This window comes from Aotus nancymaae, unplaced genomic scaffold (assembly GCF_030222135.1).
Source record: "Aotus nancymaae isolate 86718 unplaced genomic scaffold, 86718_ANA_hifiasm-v0.15.2.pri h1tg000089l, whole genome shotgun sequence".
Lineage (NCBI taxonomy): Eukaryota > Metazoa > Chordata > Mammalia > Primates > Aotidae > Aotus > Aotus nancymaae.
This window is the reverse complement of record NW_026988504.1, coordinates 26,240,920-26,261,168: the sequence shown is the minus strand read 5'-3', so window position 1 is coordinate 26,261,168 and position 20,249 is coordinate 26,240,920. Positions and strand designations below refer to the sequence as shown.

Sequence of the window (20,249 nt, the reverse complement as noted above, 5' to 3'; positions counted from 1 at the left end):
AGTAAAAATCGTGGTCATTACCAGATTTTACTCCTGGGGCAACTTCCCCTCCCTAGCCCAGTACCTGTCCCCTCCTGTCCTCTCTTCCCTCAGTTCCACACAGGCTGGCTGCCTGGCTGGCTCAGCTGGGCCAGAAGTCCTGGCCTCTTCCACAGTGTCCTTGGCAGGAACTCCCCCTTCCCAGGCCTGGTCCTCAACCAAATGCTGGCCATGTGCTTGTCCCCAGGACTCCAGGTTTGAGCCTGGAGTCTGGGGCGTAGAGCTTGGAACCTAGTGTATCCTGAGCTTGGTGTGGAGTGTCAAGGTATAGGGGGTGTTAGAAAAGGGACAGTCCTTATTCTGAGTCTCTGTGGCCCTGTTTCTTTTCTTTCTTCCCTCTTTTTAAAACAGCTTTATTGAGATATCATTCACATACCATAAAATTTACCCATTAAAGTGTACAATTCAGTGGTTTTAATATATTCAGAGTTGGGCAACTACCACCACAATCAATTATTTTAGAACATTTTCATCACCCCAAAAAGAGCCCCCATACCCATCAACAGTCACTTCCTATTTTCCTCACATCCATGCCCCAGCCCCGTCAGTTGATGGATTTTTGGGTTGGTTCCACTTTTTGGCCATTAGGAATAATGATGCCGTAAATGTTCATACATAAGTCTTTCTGTAGACTTACATTGTCATGTCTCTTGGGTAGATACCTAGGAGTAACATTGCTGGGTCATATGCTACTGCTGTGTTTAACCTTTTGAGGAACTGCCAAACTGTCTTCCAAAACAGCTATTCTATTTTACATTCCCACCAGCAATATGTGAGGATTCTGATTTCTCCACATCCTTACCAATGCTTGTTATTATCTGTCTTTCTTATTATAGCTAGCCTAGTGGGTATGAAGTGGTATCTCATTGTGCTTTTTTTTTTTTGAGATGGAGTCTCACTCTTGCCCGGGCTGAAGTGCAGTTGTGCAATTTCGGCTCACTGCCTCCTGGGTTCAAGCAATTCTCCTGCCTCAGCCTCCCGAGTAGCTGGGATCACAGGCATGTGCCACCACACCTGGCTAACTTTTGTATTTTTAGTAGAGATGGGGTTTTGCCATGTTGGCCACGCTGGTCTTGAACTCCTGATTCAGTTGATCTACCTACCTTGACCTCCCAAAGTGGTAGGATTACAGGCGTAAGCCACCATGTCCGGCCTCATTGTGCTTTTGATTGGCCATGTTTTTTTGTCTGTCTCTTTTCTTTTGTCTTTCATATATATATATATCTCATAAATGAATACGTGCATATATGTTTATGTAAAACCTATACCCAAAATGCATTGGAAACATCCTCTTGTCCTCTTGTGGATATGTTCCTCATGTTCTCTCTTTTTGCTCGTGTTGCTGCCTGTCTGTCTCACTATGTTGTGGAATCTCTGGGTTCATCTCTGTCTCTCTCTCTCTCCCCCATGGTATTATCTGTACATATCCTCTGGTGCCAGCTGTTCAAACTGTGTGGATCTGTATTCACACTGGTGAAGGGGGCATCTGGCCTTTCATCTTATGCCCACCTCCCACCCTACTCAATGTGTTTTGCTTCTGCAGACAGAAGTATGTGGGTGAACCCTGAGATCAATCTCTCCTTCCTTGCCTGGGGGTAGGAGTCTTCCTGGGCAGTCCTTGCCCTCCTACACATCGCCTACCCTTGGAGCGTCCATGCTGTTAAGCACTGGAGGTGATACCTAGGAGTCCTTGGTTCCCATTTTCCTATTCGTGTGTATGTAAATGGGCCTCCTCCCAGGGCCTGTGGGACAAACCTGTCTGGGGTGCTGGGGCTTGGATTTGGCGGGGGAAGTGGTGTAAGAGGGGCCCCCTGGCTTAGGAGTCATTTTTCTGAGAAGTGCCAATGCTTTAGGGAAGCGGCTTTTCCTCCCCCTCCCTCTTCCCCACAAGCACACGTTTTCTGCATCTTGACCTCAGGTAACCCTCACTGGGGGAAGGAGGGCCAGCTGCCTGCTTCTGCTGCAGTGATCCCTTGAGGTGGCACTGTGGACTCTTTCCCCTCAGGATTGTGGGGAGAGGGCCTTCAAGTCTCTGAGTTCTGTCCGTGTCTCCCCAGCCTGGCTGTGCTATCCTGCCACCCCTAGCAGTGTCTGGGCCCTGCTTCCAGGTCATCTCTGCCAGCCAGGCATGGTGCCAGCTGTCTGCTCAGCTGGGTGCCATGGGAAAATCACCAGCAGCTCAGGTTGGGGAGCTCCACGGGGAATGCCTGTGTGCCTGTTCCTCAGTGCCCACTCACCTGTCTTTCTTCTTTCTGCAGCATCACAGGACATGGCCCCCTCAGCCGCCTAGCTGGGGCCCATCTAGGAGTGGGATCGTTTTTGGTGCCCTGAAGGCCAGCTCTGGACCTTCCCAGGAAAGTGCCAGCTCACAGAACTGCTTGACCAAAGGACCGGCTCTTGAGACATCCCCCAACCCACCTGGCCCCCAGCTAAGGTGGGGCTCCAGGAGACTGCGATTAGAGGACAGCAGCTCCAGGACAGGGCGGGTGGGCTGACCACCCAAACCCCGTCTGGGCCCAGGCCCCATGCCCCGAGGAGGGGCGGTCTGAAGCCCGCCAGAGCCCCCTGCCAGACTGTCTGCCTCCCTTCTGACTGTGGCCGCCTGGCATGGCCAGCAACAGCAGCTCCTGCCCGACACCTGGGGCCGGGCACCTCAATGGGTACCCAGTGCCTCCCTACGCCTTCTTCTTCCCTCCTATGCTGGGTGGACTCTCCCCACCAGGCGCTCTGACCACTCTCCAGCACCAGCTTCCAGTTAGTGGATATAGCACACCATCCCCAGCCAGTAAGTCTGGGTGTCGGGGGAAAAGGGGTGGGAGGGGACTGTTGAGGGTGGTGGGCCTCAGAGCTTGGGCTCTGGACACATCTGTTCTGCTGTGAGTGGAAGGCACGGTGCTCTGCAAGGTCTTCTCCAGTTGAGGTGACCATCATTTGAGATCTTGAAAATGAAAGCCCAATGGCCTGTAGGCCAATCATGGTGGCTGTGTTTGAAGTTGGGAGTGGCAGAGGGGGAGATGAAACCATGCTATTCTGGCCTGCAGTGGCGCTTGCACCCCTCTTCTGTGCTATGCTGTTGGGGCCTTATAAAATAGCTCCAAGGACTGGACACAGAGGCTGGAGGTGGGTAAACAGACCTTTTGACGTTTGATGGAAATGGCAGCTCTACCTAGAGTGAGAGCAGCACACCACCTACGCCCCACCCCCACTCAGTGCCTCTGAGGGAAAGGGCTTCAAGGAGCAGACCGAGGAAGGCTGGCTGGAACCCCACCTCTACCCCTGCCAGCTCCACCCCTGGCCATGCTAGGATGTGCTTCCCTTTGTGGGGAGGATGAGAGGGAGGGGCCCATGGTCTGGCCGGGTGAATAGGGTGAGTGTCCTAGGAGGGGACACTTGGCCTGGACTCTGGCCCCGGATGCATGCGTGGTCTTGGCAGAGCCTGTGTTTTCTTTGTCTCCACCCTCTGCCATGGGGGGTCACTCGTTGGCAGGGCAGGGGTCTCAGTACCCTTCGCCGGCTGGCCGAGCCAGGTAGTGGGAGGTGGCAGCAGCTATGGCCAGCTGGCAGAGTCCAGGGCTGGGGCCTGCCAGGCCGCTTACAGTAACTCTGGCCCCCAGGGCCCAGCTGGGCGCCAGGCCAGGGCTGGGGGGAGGAGGGAGCAGGGGCCTGGCCTGGGGCGGGAGGGGGTGGAAGCAGCAGAATGGGTCATGGGCTGCTGTCTGGCCAGCCAGTCAGCTGCTGACCTGAGAAATATGTCCCACCTCTCCTGGCTAGCAGGGACTGCACACCCTGCCCTGGGCACCCACCACCCTCTCAGGCTGTGGGCAAGCTGCCTTGCACCACTGCTCTGTGTGCCTGGCTGGGCTGGGTCAGTGCCCCCTTCTCAGTGTGGGGGCAGCACTCTCTCCCCGGAGCCAGGGAGTCTCTTTGTCCCTGGGGCAGGCCCTGGCTGGGTGCCTCACTGCCCGCACTGGCTGGCTGCCCACCGCCACCACTGCTTCCTGGATTGCCTCTTCTGGCTTAGCTGTGGCCCCCTCCCTCCCAGGCTCCACCAGCCACCAGGAGCAGGGGCTCTATGTCTGTGCTTCTTTATGTTCCCCACCCTTTCTGCTCTGGGGCCAGGGGGCAGGCAGGTGCTGTCTCAGTTTCTCCTGCCACCCCTTATCAAAACTTAGTCTTCCGTTTCTGCTGTCTCTTCTTTTCACCTCGCATAGGAATGTGGGATGGATAGAGTCTGGGGACTCTGATTTTTGTCTGGTCCTCCAGTCTGTGTTAGTGATGGTTAGAGGCCAGCCTCTGGGGTTTAGGGCTGCTGGGGAATGAGTTGGTGTATCTTTGTAGAATATTCACTGCATTTAAAGGGACTGTGATTTATATTCTGGGATTGGGTCACTGGAACTAGAAGAATGTCTGCTTCCTGACAGGGTAGGATTTTATTTTTATTTTTTAAGACAGGGTCTTGCTCTGTCATCCAGGCTGGAGTGCAGTGGCGCCATCTTGGCTTACTGTAATCTCTGCCTCCCAGGTTCCAGTGATTCTCATGCCTCAGGCTCCCGAATAGCTGTGATTACAGGTGTGTGCCACCACACCCAGCTAAATTTTTGGTATTTTTAGTAGAGATGGGGTTTTGCCATGTTGGCCAGGCCAGTCTTGGACTCCTGGTCTCAAGTCATCTGCCTGCCTCAGCCTCCCAAAGTGTTGGGATTACAGGCGTGAGCCACCACACCTGACTTTCTTTTTTTTAACATAGGGTCTCACTCTGTCTCCCAGGCGGGAGTGCAGTGGCATGATCACAGCTCACTGCAGGCTTGATCTATTGGGCTTAAGGCATCCTTGCGAGTAGCTGGGACTACAGGTGTGCATCGCCACACCAGGCTATTTTTTTAATTTTTCAGAGACAAGGTCTTACCATGTTGCCCAGGCTGGTCTCAAACTCCTGAGCTCAAGCAGTCCTCCTGCCTTGGCCTCTCAAAGTGCTGGAGATAGGCATGTGCCACTGCACCCAGCTCAGGCTAGGATTTTTGAGGGGGGAGAAGTTGGGGACCTGCAGCCTGGTGCTTGTGGACAACTTGTCCTAACCCAGGTGATGGCAACAGAGCACTCTCTCCACCTGCAGCCTGAGCTCATTGAAGGGTTGGAGCTCGGGGCAGGGGCCTGGCCCATCCTTGCCCATCCTGGCCAGAGGGAGCAAATGCTTTGCCCTCCCCTGAATGTTGCAAGCTTCTTCCTCTTTCTTAGAGATGGGTGGGGAGGGCTTCCCATCCTGGTAACCTTCTCCCCAAATATGGGTGGGGTGCCCACATTTCAGGCAAGTGTAGCCTTCTTTGGCGTTCTCCACCCAGGTTAGGCAATGCCCCCTTCCTGCCCCCTCCCTCTGTGAGCGTTTTGGTTTCCCTGCCCCTCCCCTCTCTCTAGTAAACAACAACAACTTTTCTCTGAACCCAGCCCCTTAGCTTCTGAGCTTCTCCCTGACCTTCCTCATCTCTGGGACGAGAGGTGTGGCATGGGTCTGAAGGAGCCTGGCATCTCCTTCCTTCTGCAGAGCCAGGGCTGCCTGGTGGACAGAGCTCTTGAGCTCTGGGTACGAAAGCATGACAGATAAAATTGTCACATGCCTGGTCTCAGAGATGGAGGCAGTTTAGCTTTCCCTGCTCTCCTGGCCTTAGGGCTGGTGCTGAGGGTGAGGCATTTCCTGGGAGAGATGACAATCCATGGTCCTCTATTCCTGCAGGAGCAGCAGTGGTCTTCCCTGGTCTGCCCACACCCTTTCTGTAGAAATCCTTGCTGATGAGGCTTCCTCCCATTCCCCACCAAACAAAGGTATTGGGTCCCTCCTCCCCCATCATCCTTCTCCCCAGATGGGGAGGAGGCAGCACCTTAGGTGGCCTGGGTGTGCCCTTAAGAGACCTAGTAGCCTATGGGACCAACAGAAATTGTCTCCAGGTCACTGTGGGAAGGGTTGGGTATTTGTAGTGCTACAGTCTTCCTGGGAGCCAGGGTGGGAGTCCTAGAGATGGTACAGCGATTCTCCCCCGCCCCCTAAACCAGCCCCTGGGGCTTGGTCTCTGAAGACTGGTGTTTACTGTGGAGGCTTGGGATTCTGTGTGCACTATGGGGAGGGTCAGGGTTGTGTGTGTTTTGGGGGTGGGGTCATGGTTGGGTGTGTGTTGGGAAGGGGATTAATGACTTGTGTGTATTGGGTGAGAGGGTTAGAGAGCTGAGAGTGTTTTGGGAGGATTAAATCCAGAGCTGAGGAGGGAGAGTCAACTTGTCTGTATGTTGGGGCTGGGGGTGTGTGACTTAGGGCATAGAGTGCTTAAAGAGCAGTGGTCTTTGGTTTGGGTTCTTACTGTTCTTCTGGGCCGGAAGGGAAAACTGATCTGCCTTTTTTGTTCAGCCTGGGAATTCCATGGGCAAAGAAGTCTGACTGGGGGCTGTGGAGTAGGCATTGTAGTGATGAGTTTAAAACTTGGACACTGGGCCAGGCGTGGTGGCTCACAGCTGTAATCCCAGCACTTTGGGAGGCCAAGGTGGGCAGATGACCTGAGGTCAGGAGTTTGAGACCAGCCTGGCCAACATGGTGAAACTCCATCTCTACTAAAAATAAAAAAACTAGCTGGGCGAGGTGGTGCGTGTCTGTAATCCCAGCTACTCAGGAGGCTGAGGCAGGAGAATTGCTTGAATCCGGGAGGCGAAGGTTGCAGTAAGCCGAGATTGCAGTAAGCCGAGATCGCGCCACTGCACTCTAGCCTGGGGGATACGGCGAGATTCTGTCTCCAAAAGTAAATTAATAAATAAATAAAACTTGGACTCTGGCTAGGTGCAGTGACACATGCCTGTAATTCCAGCACTTTTGGAGGCTGAGGTGGGGGCTTGAGCCTAGGAGTTTGAGACCAGCCTGGGCAACATAGTGAGACCCTGCCTCTACCAAAGAGAAGAAATTAGCTGGATACGGTAGTATGCACCTGTAGTCTCAGCTACTTGGGAGGCTGAGGTGGAAGGATGGCTTGAGCCTAAGAGGTTGAGGCTAAAGTGAGCCAAGATCATGCCACTGCACTTCAGCCTGGGTGACAGAGCAAGACTCTGTCTCAAAAACAATAACTTGGACATTTGTGCCACTTACTACTTGCTGATAACCTCTCAGCATGTTTCTCTCTTTTTTTTTTTCTTTTGTTTTGAGACAGAGTCCTGCTCTGTCACCCAGGCAGGAGTGCAGTGGTGCAATCTCTTAGCTCTCTGAAACCTCCACCTCCCAGGTTCAAGTGATTCTCTTGCCTCAGGCTCCCAAGTAGCTGCGATTACAGGCACCTGCCACCACACTGGTCTAATTCTTTTGTATTTTTAGTAGAGATGGTGTTTCACCATGTTGACCAGGCTGGTTTCGAACACCTGACCTCAAGTGATCTGCCTGCCTCGGCCTCCCAAAGTGCTGGGATTACAGGTATAAGCCACCGTGCCTGGCCTCTTTTTTTTTTGTTTTTTGTTTTTGTTTTTTGAGACAGGGCCTCAAAATGTGGCCTGCTGGTCTTGAATTCCTGAGCTCAAGGGATCTGCCTTCCTTGGCTTCCCAAAGTGCTGGGACCACAGGCGTGAGCCACTGCGCCCGGGCTGAGAATGTTTCTTCATCTGTAAAATAGGGATATTACCAGAACCTACCTCAGAGGGCTGCAGGTTAGGCAAGATCATCGACTACTACCTTAGCTCTGTGCCTTGCATGTGACCTGATGTCATGGGACCCAGGCCCTTTGTAGGTGGGAGCTGGAGAGAATGGAATGTTAACATCTATAGAGCACCTACTGTGTGTCAGAGGCTTTGTCTATGTTTTACAAATCTTAATCCCTGCAGTTCTAGAAGAGGGACATTATTCCCACTTACACAGAGGACACAGTGCTGGGGGAGGTTAAAGTACTGCAGAATCATGATTGTAGGATTGTAAAGCCGGGCTGTTTTCCACCATCCAGAATAGGTAGAGGGGATTGTAGGGCACACTCTTGGGTGTGGGAAGCGTCGGGGGTGGGGTTCAGTGCTGATTGAAACCCCCTCCCTCACTGCAGAGGCCGTTTCTCTGCCTTAGAACCTGCCTTCCCCTGGTAGGGGGCGTAGGGAAGGCCCAAGCCATACCCCGTCTTCTCTGTTTTGGATCCTGAAGGCTGGAGGGAAAGAAAGATAAGGGGCCTGGGCCAGATCTCCTTCCTGTCCTGGAAGCTGTGGATACAATCTGTTCACACCATCCCCACCCCCAAATCTGCCCGCTGTAGCCCACGGGAGTTTGCAGAACTCAGCGGGCACCCTCCCCACCATCTCCAGACAGACATGAAGGAACAGAGTGTAAAAGCCACAGTTCTTATTCTTATTTTGTTTCAATTTGTGGATGGAGGCAAAGAAGTTGCAAGCAATCAACAGAGGAGCTGGGGATGGGAGCCCCAAAAGGGTGGCTGCATATTTGCTTTGTGTGCCTAGAGACTGGGGAGTGCCTGAAGGTCTGGGTGAGCCCCAGCAGAAGGCAGAAAGGAGGAGGTTGTGTCCTTCCCTTCTTCCTATCCTCTGCCACTTCCTCCCCGTTGCAGTCTCTGCATCCTCCCTCCCTCCCTGCTTCTCACTCTTTCCCTGGACAATAGGAGGGACACAGCTCAAGGGGAGGGTACTGCCTAGCAATGACTTTCTCGTAGGCCGAAATGTAGAGTCAGCCAAAAGACCATTACATGGAGTTTTTAATGCATGTCGGGTCCCTCACCTTTCATCTCCCAGGAAGGATAATGCACAGGTTCCCTCTGGACAAGATCCCAGCATGGACTGGGGGAGGGGACTCAGGGAAGGAAGCCCTTCTTCCTTTGAGGTGGGTGAGGGCGGGAGGTATCATGTCTACCCCATGCCAAGGGATGTGTTGCCTATGGGGCTGTGCCAGTGAAGCCTGACTGCCCTGTGAGGGAGCAGTGTCTGCACAAAGAGGAAGTGGTTCCCGTTTCTTAAGTGATTTTGGGGCAGTGCCTTCCTCCTCCTCCTCCTCTATGGAGTTGGGGCACTGCCAGTGAGTCAGGCCTCCCAGGGTAGATTGGAGGCCACTCAACCTTTGGCTGTCAGAAATAGAGGTGCTCCCCTCCCCATTTTGGCTTCTGGGTTGCTGGAAACCTCAATCAGCCCACAGACCAAGGGCTTTCCATGGGCAGGAGTCTTAAAGGACAGTTCTTCCTGTGTGGCCTTGGGCAGGTCACTCAAGCTCTCTCCGAATCCGTTTCCTCCTCTTTAAAGCAAAACATCTGGCCAGGCACGGTGGCTGTAATCCTAGCACTTTAGGAGGCCAAGGTGGGAGCATTGCTCAAGCTCAGGAGTTCGAGACCAGCTTTGGCGACATGGCAAAACCCCATCTCTACAAAACATAGAAAAATTAGCTGGGCATGCTGGTGTGTGCCTGTAATTCCAGCTACTCAGGAGGCTGAGGCATGAGAATCACTTGAATCCTGGAGGTGGAGGTTGCAGTGGGCTGAGATCACACCACTGCACTCCAGCCTGGGCGACAGAACGAAACTCTGTCTCAAATAAATAAATAAATAAAGTAAAGCAAGACTTCTAATCCCTCCCTGGCTGGGCAAGTTGCTGTTAGGCCATGGTGGCCCACTTCCTGCTGAGGCCCTTGGTGAGTTTCACATACCCAGCAAGGCTGTGATAGTGAGGGGCAGGGTAGAACTGGCCAGTGTCTTGGGGGATGGCACCACTCTGTACTGGGACCCAGTGTCCACCTGGCACTGGGCCTCATGATTTCCTGTTTCTTGTCCTCTCCAGATGGGGTTGGGGACAGGAGGAGGCCCTGCCTGGCACAAGTGGGGGCCAGTTCAGCCCGCACCTGCTGAGGGCTTACTAAACGCAAAGCCCTGAGAAGGAGCTGAGGCAGGGATAAGGCTGAGCAGGATGGGCCCCAGGCCTGCAGACAGCTGCCACCAGAGGCCCCCCAGCCCCAGCTGCTGGCCAGAGCCTTCCTTGTTTCCCTCTTCTCCCACTGCCCCAGGACACTGTGTTCTGCTCTGACCTGCCCCATGACCTTGCTGTTGCCCAGAACAGGCCTCTTGCCCTAGCTTTTCCTCTCCAGTTCCGGAAATCCTATCTATCCTTTAAGGAACATCTTGAATGCTGCCTCTTCCCAGAAATCTTCACAGATGTTCCCCCTTCTTTGCCACACTCTCACTCCCTACTTAGAATGCCTGTGGGTCCTTATTTATTTTTTAACAACACTCATCTCTCTACCATGAAGTTGCTTCTCCCCTGTTCCTGCCGTGAGCTGTAATCATTTGGGACCTCTTTTCCTGACCACAAAGTCTTTGATGGCAGGGACAGAGTCTCAGGTCCCTTAGCATCTTGCAGCTGTGAGCACAGAGCCTAGCTCCATCATTTGAAAGGAAAGATCCCAAGGGCATGGAAGCACTCTGTCCTCTTCCCCGTTTCTCATCCACTGTCAAGATTTGATACCTGCCCCCAGACCCCAGCATTCCATCTGCAACCCTGACTGCACTTCAGGGCTCCACACCCACCTGCCCAGCAGCCCAGTGGACTTCTCTGCTTTGCAGTCTCAGGCATTTCACTGATGCATAAGCCATACACAAGCCTCTTTGCTACCTGCTACCTCTTTTCCCATACCTCCTACCCCACCCTCTGCCACATTGATTTTACCTTTAAAATATCTAGTGAATCCACCTTCCACCTTCCTCTGTCCATCAGCACTTCCAGTTTCCTAGGCTAAGCCACCCTTGTCTGCTGCCTGGACTGCTGCAGTAGCTTTTATCTGGTCTCTCTTGCCCTCCTATAATCCATTCTTCACACAACTGCTGGAAAGATCTTTTTACACTGTAAATCTGATCTTACCTCTCCTTTGCTTGGAATCTTTCTATGGCTTTTCCTTGCATTTAGGATAAAATCCAAAAGCCTTATTGAGGCCTATGAGCCTGTCTGGTCTGGCCTGAGCCCACCTCTCCAGCCTGGTCTTGTTTACCTTTTCCTTTTGAATTTTATGCTCCATCATCCTAGCCTTCTGCCAGTTCCTTGAATGAACTCACCAACTTCTGTAACCCCAGGGCCTTTGCACAGGCTTGCTCTTTTAATGGGGCTACACTCGTTTACTGGGACTTGTTCTTTTTTTTTTTTTTTTGAGACGGAGTTTCGCTCTTGTTACCCAGGCTGGAGTGCAATGGCGCGATCTCGGCTCACCGCAACCTCCGCCTCTTGGGTTCAGGCAATTCTCCTGCCTCAGCCTCCTGAGTAGCTGGGATTACAGGCATGCGCCACCATGCCCAGCTAATTTTTTGTATTTTTAGTAGAGACGGGGTTTCACCATGTTGACCAGGATGGTCTCGATCTCTTGACCTCGTGATCCACCCACCCGCCTTGGCCTCCCAAAGTGCTGGGATTACAGGCGTGAGCCACTGCGCCCTGGGACTTGTTCTTTTACTGGGACTACACTCCTTTCTACTCTTTGCCTGATTAACTTATAAACGTTGCCTTATGGTAGGTCTGTTTTATTTGAGTTCTTCTCTAATTTAGTTCAACCTAAATTAGGTGCCTATGTTAATTATTCAGAGCATAATACCATTATCTCAGTTTGCAATTGTGTGTGTATGTAGTGATTATTTGCTTAATGGCTGTTGCTCCTTAAGGTCTACCAGGGCAGGTTCCCCAGGGTGTCCACGTAGAAGGTTCTCAGAAAAATACCTTCAATTGGCCTGCCTTGGTAAGAACATGGGCTTTGGCAGCAGAAAGTTAGAACCCCTGCTCTACTCTTTATTATTAGTAATGTGATCTTGGACAACCCACATAGTCTTGCTGAGACCTGTTTCTTTATTTGTAAAACTTATCTCTTGAAGTTGCCGTTGAGTATAAAATGACAACTTATATAAAGAACCAGGCTTCCAGAAGAATATCCTTGGGTAGCATGTACATCTCCACTCGTCTTTTTAGAGAGTGCTGGTAATAGGATACCCTCTCCTCCAGGGGTATCTCCTATCTAGGGACCTACCCAAGCTAGGCCTTTCTTCCAATGAAACGTGCATCCCGAGTGCTTCCAGGATGAAGTCAACGGGAAGGCACCAGCTCCTCCTTTTATCTCTCCAGGGCTGGACAGTGCACCAGGGGCCTTCCCCAGCTGGGAGACACCCTGGGCGGGGCTTTGCTCACCGGAAGCACGCAAAGCGGGGGGAGGAGAGCCCCCTCTGCTTGTGTTTGTGCTAACAGCACCCGCGCTGCCGCGTCGGGTTCCGGCGGCTGGAGTCACACATGATGTCACAGACAATGACACAAACCGGTGTCTCATTCCGACACAACCTCCGAGCTGCACAATGTCACACCCGGGCGCCAACACTTAGCCCAGCGCACCCCAGCCCTACGCCTCCTGCGGCCGCTCTCCAAGTCTCCCGGAGAGGTGGCCCGGTCCAGCCGGGCAGGGGGCTGGCGGGCGGGTGATGTCACGGGCAGTGGTGGGTGGGTCACTCGGAGGTGAGGCGCCGCCAGGCGAGTTCAGCAAGAGTTCAGCCGCATTGCATTAGGCAAATGAGGCACGGCCTGGGTGGGGTGTGTGTTAAGGGGAGGACACCGGGACCACCCCCCTCTTCACCGCCCCACCACCACCTCCACCACGGCTTCACTCGGCTGGGGATTGACCAAACCATGGGGGAGCCTGGGAGCCAGGGAACCGGAACTGGGACTAGGGAAGACGCCCGCCCCTCTTCCGTCTTAGTCCCCCCGCAACCCCCTCCTCTCCCTGTACTCGGCCTCCCTCTGTACTCTGTGTATTCCTCCTCTGATGCCTTTCCCCCTTCCTTCTCTCCTCCCCCTTCCCAGGCTGTCCCCACTCGCCTGTCCACGGGCCGCCTCTCCCTCTCGGTTCCCTGCGTTTCTCCCGCTGCAGCCAGACCCGCCGGGAGTGGGTTAAGCCAGGGGCGGTGCCTGGACGGGGCGGGGCAGAGGAAAGGGGGTGGTACCTGGAGGGGAGGGGGCGCGCCGAGCTGAGGTTGGGGGCGCCGCGGCGCGCACCACCGGAGACCGAGCGAGCCGCCGGCTGTCCCTCGCCTGGCAGAGGTGGAACCGCGCGGGGTCCCCACCCCCACCCGGAATCCTCGCCACGGAGAATCCCCGGAGAAGCCCGGGAGCCCCAGCGGGGAGGAGGAAGTGCTCATTGACCCCCCGCCCCATGCTGATCCCGCCCCCGGCCTGCGGACTTGGGGAGCCGTGGGACTCTGCCTCGGACGCCTCGAGACTCTGGACGGGAGCCCCCTCGAGGTGAAGCCGCTGAGTTCCCGGACCCCGCCGGGTTTCCCTAGGAGAGCCAAGGGATCCCCCGCTCCCAGCATACACAACTTCCCCGCTTCTCACTGGGACTGGCGGAGCCGCCGGCGGACTTAGACGCGGAGACTTCAGGGCAGGGGGCGGCCCCCTGCCCGGGTCACCAGTCAGGGCGAGGGGACGTCTTCTCGCCCCCAGCTGCTCTACTCGGATGGCGCCGCCGGCTGAGTGACGGGGGCGGCGTGCAGGACTTCCCAGCTCGGACCTCCTGCCTTCGAGGGGGAAGATGTATGAGAGTGTGGAAGTGGGGGGTCCCACCCCTAACCCCTTCCTAGTGGTGGATTTTTATAACCAGAACCGGGCCTGTTTGCTCCCGGAGAAGGGGCTTCCCGTCTCGGGTCCTTACTCCACCCCGCTCCGGACTCCGCTTTGGAATGGCTCAAACCACTGTACGTACCGGCCTCTCCCTCTGCTGCTGTAGGGGGTGGGAGTGGGCAGTAGGGCTTCCACTGCTCCTCAGGGATAAGGATCTTGTCTCCACCTTTCACTTAATCCATGTTGCCCTTGCTGGACAATTGAACCCGCCCCCCGCCCCCCTACCCCGGCCCCGGTAACCCGGAGTGCAATTTCTCAGATTAGGGCTGAGCAACTTTGAGGGTTCCTTTTTTCAAGAAACATTCCTTTATCTCTTGTTTCACTTCTTCCAGGAGAAATGAAGCCCAAGCCCCTTGCCCCCAGTTTATATCTTCTTGCCTGGAATCCAATAGCTTCACAGCAGGCTGGAGGGTGGGGTAAAGGTCTGCTCCCCTCCCCAGATCCCACTCCTGCCAAAGCTCGAGGGAGAGCCCCTTCCTGTGCGACAGCTGCTGCCCCCAGCCCCTGCTCTTGCGTCATTAGAGTGGGTGTCAGGGGAGCAGTCGATGTCTTATTGACAGTGGGGTGTGGCAGAAGGGGGCAACTTCATCAGACACCCGTCTGCCATTCTAACCAACCTTCCATCTTGGCAAGGTACACTGGGTCCATGTGGGGGTTGTCCTGGCCCCAGACACTTGGATGTCATCTTTGAGGCTTTCATCCCTAGGAGTGGAGGGGAGAGAAGCTGCTCTGGTGGGAAGAATCCCTCTCCCCCTAATCCTAATCTGGCTTGTTCTCTAGGGGATGAGTTTTTTGTGGGTCTGGGGCTACTCTGGAAATGAGGACTGCATCCCTTCCCAGCCCCCCCCCACCGCCCACTGAGTCCTTTTGTTACCCTGAATTCACTTGGGGATAGGGCCAGGCCCTGGGCTGTCCCTTCCTAAGAGGGGCACTAATGAGAATCCTAGCATCCTGACAGCCTGATCACCTTTTCTCCTTGTTGACCCTTGCCTGGGTGCAAGCTCCTCTGGGAGGAATGTCTCTGTGCACACCCAGGAGCTGGGAGCACCAGGGTGTACACCTGGGCATTTTCCTGCCTAGTTGTGAGGCAGTGTACACTGGGTGGGCAGGAGCAGGCGCAAAGGGGTTATTGTTAGATGGCTCAGGTTTCTTCACCTACTGGACTTTGGGCTCTTCCCTGGGGAAAGCTCTTCCCTGGAGGATCTCCCACCCTCCCAGACCTGCTGCCTCCTTCCTGCCTGCCTGGGAGGAGGGGTGGAGTGGGTCTAGGGGGCCTGGCAGATTGGAGAAGGTTGAAGGGCAAAGGACTACCCCACCTGAAGCCCCTCTTCCTTCGAGAAGAGAGACCTGAGATGGACGGAGAGCCCACCTCTGCCCTCCCAGAGCCACGTCAATCCCAGCTTTTCCTATTGTCCTGTCCCCGACCTTTGCCTCCGGGGCTGAATCTGCTGTGTGGCTGTAGACAGCAGAGGGAGGATATCCACCATTGACTTTGGAAGGAGAGAGAGTGAGAGGGTGACTTTAGGACCTTTTTTCTCATTCTCCAAGTGCTGGAGCAAGGCCCCTCTCCCCTAGTGGGATAGTTGGGGCAGGGGCTGCCAGAGTCACCCTTTCCACTGCCTTGGCCACCTTCTCCAGAGGCTGGAGAGAAGCTGGGATCTGAGAACTTGGACTCCAGCCCCTGTCTCTTCTTAGCCCATGGGGACAGCTCAGCTCTTCCTGGCCCAGAACTGGAGGGGGAGGAGGATCACGGCGTGTAGGACAGGCAGTGTACTGGTAAGCCCTGCTTCCCCTAAACCACTGGACATGGCAAAGTGGAGACCTGTCCCCTCACCCGTTCTGGGGTGGGGTAGACCTAGAGTTCCCGTAGTCTGAGCGTGGGTGTTCGTATAAGTCAGTGAGTTCTCAGTGGACTCAGGTCCTGAGGCTGCAAGGTTGGGAGTGATGTTGGGGGAGGGCACTAGAGACTTGCCCTGAGGCACAGGAAGGACCTGGAGTCTGAGGGTGGCAACTAGACTCCATCTAGAATATGTGGGGCCAACGCCACCGCCTTGGAAGGGACCCCTTGGTGTGTGTGGAAGTCCTCTGGTGACTGGAGTCGCCTCTAGCCCCCTCTTGGGGAATTCACTGCCCACTTCACTTCCACTGAAGGTGGGAAGAGCAGGTTGGCTGTGGGAGGAGGCAGCCTCCTGGGTCCTGCAGGGCCCTAGGGACCTTGCCTCTCTCCCCAGATCCCCCATTTCGGTGCATTAGAGGACAAGGGGGGTGCACAGGATGTGGCTCCCCATCTGTCCCCCACCAATCTCAACCACTCACACCTCCGCCCGCTCCCAGACGTCCAAGAATGTGAAGCACGTGGATGCCCGTAGTAGGGGGAGGGGGAGATGCTTATCAGGCGGCCGCTGGGCTAGGGGCCTTCTTCCGCTGCTGTTGCGCTACACCCAGAGCTACCTCCCCCCACCTCGCCTCTCCCCGGGAGGAGGAAGGGGAGTACAGAGGGCCCTGCGCCCCTCCCCAACCGTCCCCAGGGGCTGCGAGGGGAGCTGCGGAGGAGCGGGCGCCAGCTGGATTGGGAGGGGAGCCGCTGGCCGGGGGCCCGGCTGATTTCCTGCTGATCTCCTCCAGGAAACCGGCCCCTTGTGCGAGCCTGCGAACGGCTCGGGGGCGTGGGGAATCCGGAGTGGAGCGCTCTGCGCCACCCGCCCTACCAGGATGGGGGAGCGAGGGAGGGGCACCCTGGAGCGTCGGCAGGAGGGGACGCCTGGCTTCCTGGGTCAGTTCCAGTCCTCTGCTGGGCGCTGGAACTTTGAGCTGAGAAGGTGTGGTCCTTCTCTAGCCTGAGTCCTAATGCAGGAAGAGAAGAGATTGGTGGGCTGGGCCTCTGGAGAGGGAGGTTAGCAGGGAGGGGCTAGACCCGGGCCAATCCCTCCCCCGTTGGTGTCCCTCCCCTCTCCACCTGTGTGTGCAGGGAGTTACGGCTATGTCCTAACTCCGGCAGAGGCTGTGAGGATCCCGGAGTTCCCCACACCTCCGCCTTGGTCCCTGTACCTCACCTCCTTGGGCTGCTGGCTGGAGGCCTGGGGAGGTGGGGCCTCAAACTCTGGGTTCAAAGGGCAGAGCAGGGAAACCTCAGAGCTGGGTTACCTGGGTGACAGGTGGGGATGTGCTAGAGATAGGGGCAGGCTGTGTTACAGCCTCCAAGGCAGCCAAACTGCCATTGGGTGGGCTCAAAGGAGGCCTCGCCCAGCCCAAACTGTAGCCCTCGCCTCCGGTCATCTCTGCCATTCTGCCAAAAAATAATTTTACAAAGCACATTCTTTCAGTTCCGTAAACACTCTGTTGGACTTTGCTTAAGCTTCATGTGTTTATGGGTCTGTGCCCTCTAGTCTGTCCCAGGCCTCAGAGCTGTTTAGCCCTCATCCTGGTATCCTCCGTGGCTCCCCATGCCCCAGCTCCCCTCCTGCCATCTCACTCTGTACCTCACAGCTCCCTCAGTCCTTTCTCCCTCTCCAGTCTGGTTCATTTCTGAGGTGGGGCCTGGGGAAAGGTGCGGCCCAGCACAAATGGTGGCTTAGGAGGGGTGGGGAGATCAGTGCCTTCTTCCTCTGCTTGTCGGAATGTTGACCAAGATTCTAGGCCTTGGTTCCCCACAACCCTCCACATACCCCCTTGCCCTTGACCACCTCCCCCCACCAGTCTGGATTGTCTATTGTTACTGCTTTTACGTCTTGGAAAAAGTTAGCACAACAAAGGGCTCCTTTGTCGCTCACCCCCTCTGCCTCCTGGCCTTACCCAGGCCCCCCAACCCTGCCCCCCCAGCAGCTGTTCTCAGGGCTCTCAGCCTGTCTGATTTGCTTGTCTGGCCTGGGGAGAATGAAGTGGGAGAAAACCGGGCCAGGGCAGTTGGTGTTGGGGTGAGGAGCAGACGGCAGAGGGAGGTCAGAAGAGAGTCTACTGAGCTGGGGGGGTTGTGGGCATCAACTGTCCCTCTGCTGCAGGCTGCTCTTGGGGCAGGGAAGGGGATGTAGGACTTATAGCAGTGCTGGTCAGCCAGGCTGGCCAGGGAAGTGGTACCCAGGTGCTACTAAGAGCCAGGAAAGCCCTGCCAAGGTTGATGGCATAGTTCCCTGTCATCAGCCACCTAGGAGCCCCCATTGTGTCTGCAGGTAAGTGGGGAGGGTGGTAACACATAGTCAGCTCCTGGTGTTCCCATGCTTCCTTCCTCTGTGCCCCGACTTTAGGGCCGTGTGATTTGGGGCCATGTTACTCATGTCTTAAGGTGCTTGGGCCAGGAGCTGCAGGCACCTTTAAACGCCAGCCATAATCTCATGTGCTGTAGTTTGGGGTAGGGCTAGGTAGGTAGGATTATGAGATATGGGAGGAGGCAGGGATCTGTCTACTCAGGGAGGCATCCTCACCCATCCTTGGCCCTGGACATGTTGACTTGAACGCGGTAAAGGCCTTAGGATGATGCTGGGTGGCCCCTTGGGAATCTGGGATTGCCTCGGTCATGGTTCTTAGCTTGCACCCAACACCCTTAGCTACCCAGGCTTTAGACACAGACAGCCCCTACCCAACCCAGCCCTGTCCTGCCTCCAGTGATGGGCATGGTGCCAGGCACTGGGGAGGTTTTGGCCAGTGAGCGCTGCCCATGCTGTCTGGGTCACCCCTCCTGGCTGCCCTCTTGGGGCTGAATAACACAAGGGGAGGGGTAGTAACCCGGACATAGTATTGAGGCCAGACAGACAGAGCATTGATGGGAACAGACCCCCTTTGTCATGCCATCTCTCCCCACATGAGGGGTACCCAGAATGATGGGCTTCTGGGGCCCTGAGGACTCTTATCCCTGTATTTAGGGTGTCTCCTGCCTATCTCAGGGGGACCCCTCCTGATCTGCCCAGCATTTGTGACTCTTGTTTGCACCCCCTGCCTTGGGTCCCTGGCCCTGGTATTGTTTGGGTGGAGGAGGGCCTATGGCTGCTGGCAGAATGGGGTGGAAGGGGGAGCGGAAGCAGAGGGAGCAGGGGAGTGGCCAGCTTTGAATATCCTGTTGACCCCAGTTTCCTCTGCCCCCAGCTTGTGTCATCTTCCCTCCCTCTTCAAGCCTTAACTCCTTCCTAACTTGGAGGAGAATGGGTCCAGGCCGCCCAAGGGCAGGAGCTTTAGGGTCAGGCTGACCCCCACCCCTACTCCACAAGCACTGGCACACATGCAACTCTGATGGTTTATCATCATATCTTTGTGTTTTTGAAGGTGGGGATCCTAGGAGTCCGTAGGAGTGATGGGGCGCTGGAGGCCTCATTGGTAGCCTCCTTCCCTGAGTCTGGCTGGGGAGTCCCAGTTTTCTTAAGACTTGAATCCTGACAGCAGTGGTGAGGCTGGGAGAGGCTCTTAGGAGAGACCAGCTTTTGGAGGAAGGGTGGGGCTCAGTACTAAGGATGGCGACCTAGGTCTCTAACTGCCCCTCCCCTCTTCTTTCTCCAGCCATTGAGACCCAGAGCAGCAGTTCTGAAGAGATAGTGCCCAGCCCTCCCTCACCACCCCCTCTACCCCGCATCTACAAGCCTTGCTTTGTCTGTCAGGACAAGTCCTCAGGCTACCACTATGGGGTCAGCGCTTGTGAGGGCTGCAAGGTGAGTTGAAGGGGTCATTGGGAAGGACAGCTTGATTAGGTAAATGGGATGTCCCCACTTCTGTGTCCTGGGAGTGTGCAGCTGGGATGGGGGGATGTCCCTGAAGCTGCTGCTCTTGTTTCTCTGTGGAAGTTGGCAACAAGCAGGACACCTGCTGTAGGACCTCCTCTATAAATGTAAAGGCCTCTCTCAAACCAGAGGTCTGCTCCTGCCTCAGCTCCTTTCCCTGTCTCCATCCTCCAGCTGGCAGGGCATACGCCTGCTCTACCACCGCTGCCCAGGTTGCCATGGTGAGCTGGCTGCCGACTGGCTCTTGGCTGGGGACCCAGGAGTCCTCCCCCAGTGGCCCTGCCTGAACCTCACTATGGCAGCCTGGCAGGAGGCAGTTAGGAGCAGGCACCCTGCCTTGGCTTCCCCTTCAGGTGCCCAGGCTCTGGGCTCCCCAGTGTCTGGCTGAATTTCTCCACCCTCGTGTTAGGCGCCAGGGTACAGATGCAGCCGTTCCTTCTCAGCAGCTCTTCGCCTGGCTTCTCCTCCTTTCCCCAGGGCCTGAGCCTCTGTGTGCGTTTCTCCCTCCAGAGATTCGGGCTCAGAGGCTTACAGCTTTGGGCCTTGTGGCTCTGGGCTGCCCTTCAGCCTGGAATAGCTATCCCCAGGTGTGAGATGGAGGTCAAGGGCAAAGCGCAAGGCTTTGGGCTGTGTGTCTTCTTCTTCTGTCTGGTTGTTCCTGGTCTGTTTTTCATCTGTCCATCTGACTCTCTAGTCAGCCTGTATGTGGAGCCCCTGGCCAGCCTGGGTTTGTGTCTGTGTTGATTGGTGCACGCCTGTCTCGTTGGTGAACCTGCGTCTTTCTGCCTTGCTTCTGAGTGCATGTGTGTGTGTTCGCCTCCATTTCTCTGGCCAGCCCCTATGTCTGCCTCCTGGCCTCTTCCTGCTTGTCTG

At 55.6% G+C, this 20,249-nt stretch overlaps 1 protein-coding gene and 1 long non-coding RNA gene across 5 annotated transcripts in view; one reads left to right on the top strand and one right to left on the bottom strand.

Moving 5' to 3' along the window:
- Positions 1-20,249, top strand: part of RARA (retinoic acid receptor alpha) — a 46,926-nt gene that overhangs the window by 19,088 nt on the left and 7,589 nt on the right. For 2 of the 4 annotated variants that reach the window (XM_012452019.2, XM_012452021.2), the window contains exons 2-3: positions 2,298-2,824; positions 19,159-19,307. In XM_012452019.2, coding sequence (XP_012307442.1) covers positions 2,647-2,824; positions 19,159-19,307 — 327 coding nt within the window. In that variant the 5' untranslated portion in view covers positions 2,298-2,646. Of the gene's footprint in view, positions 1-2,297; positions 2,825-13,044; positions 13,749-13,967; positions 15,451-19,158; positions 19,308-20,249 lie in introns of those variants that run through there. The other 2 variants (XM_012452022.2, XM_012452023.3) reach the window with 2 other exon arrangements.
- Positions 11,802-14,001, bottom strand: LOC135271702 (uncharacterized). Its single transcript, XR_010339845.1, has 3 exons — positions 13,757-14,001; positions 12,874-13,571; positions 11,802-12,579 (listed from the first exon to the last, which is right to left on the bottom strand). It is a non-coding gene; the product is annotated as an uncharacterized LOC135271702 (long non-coding RNA).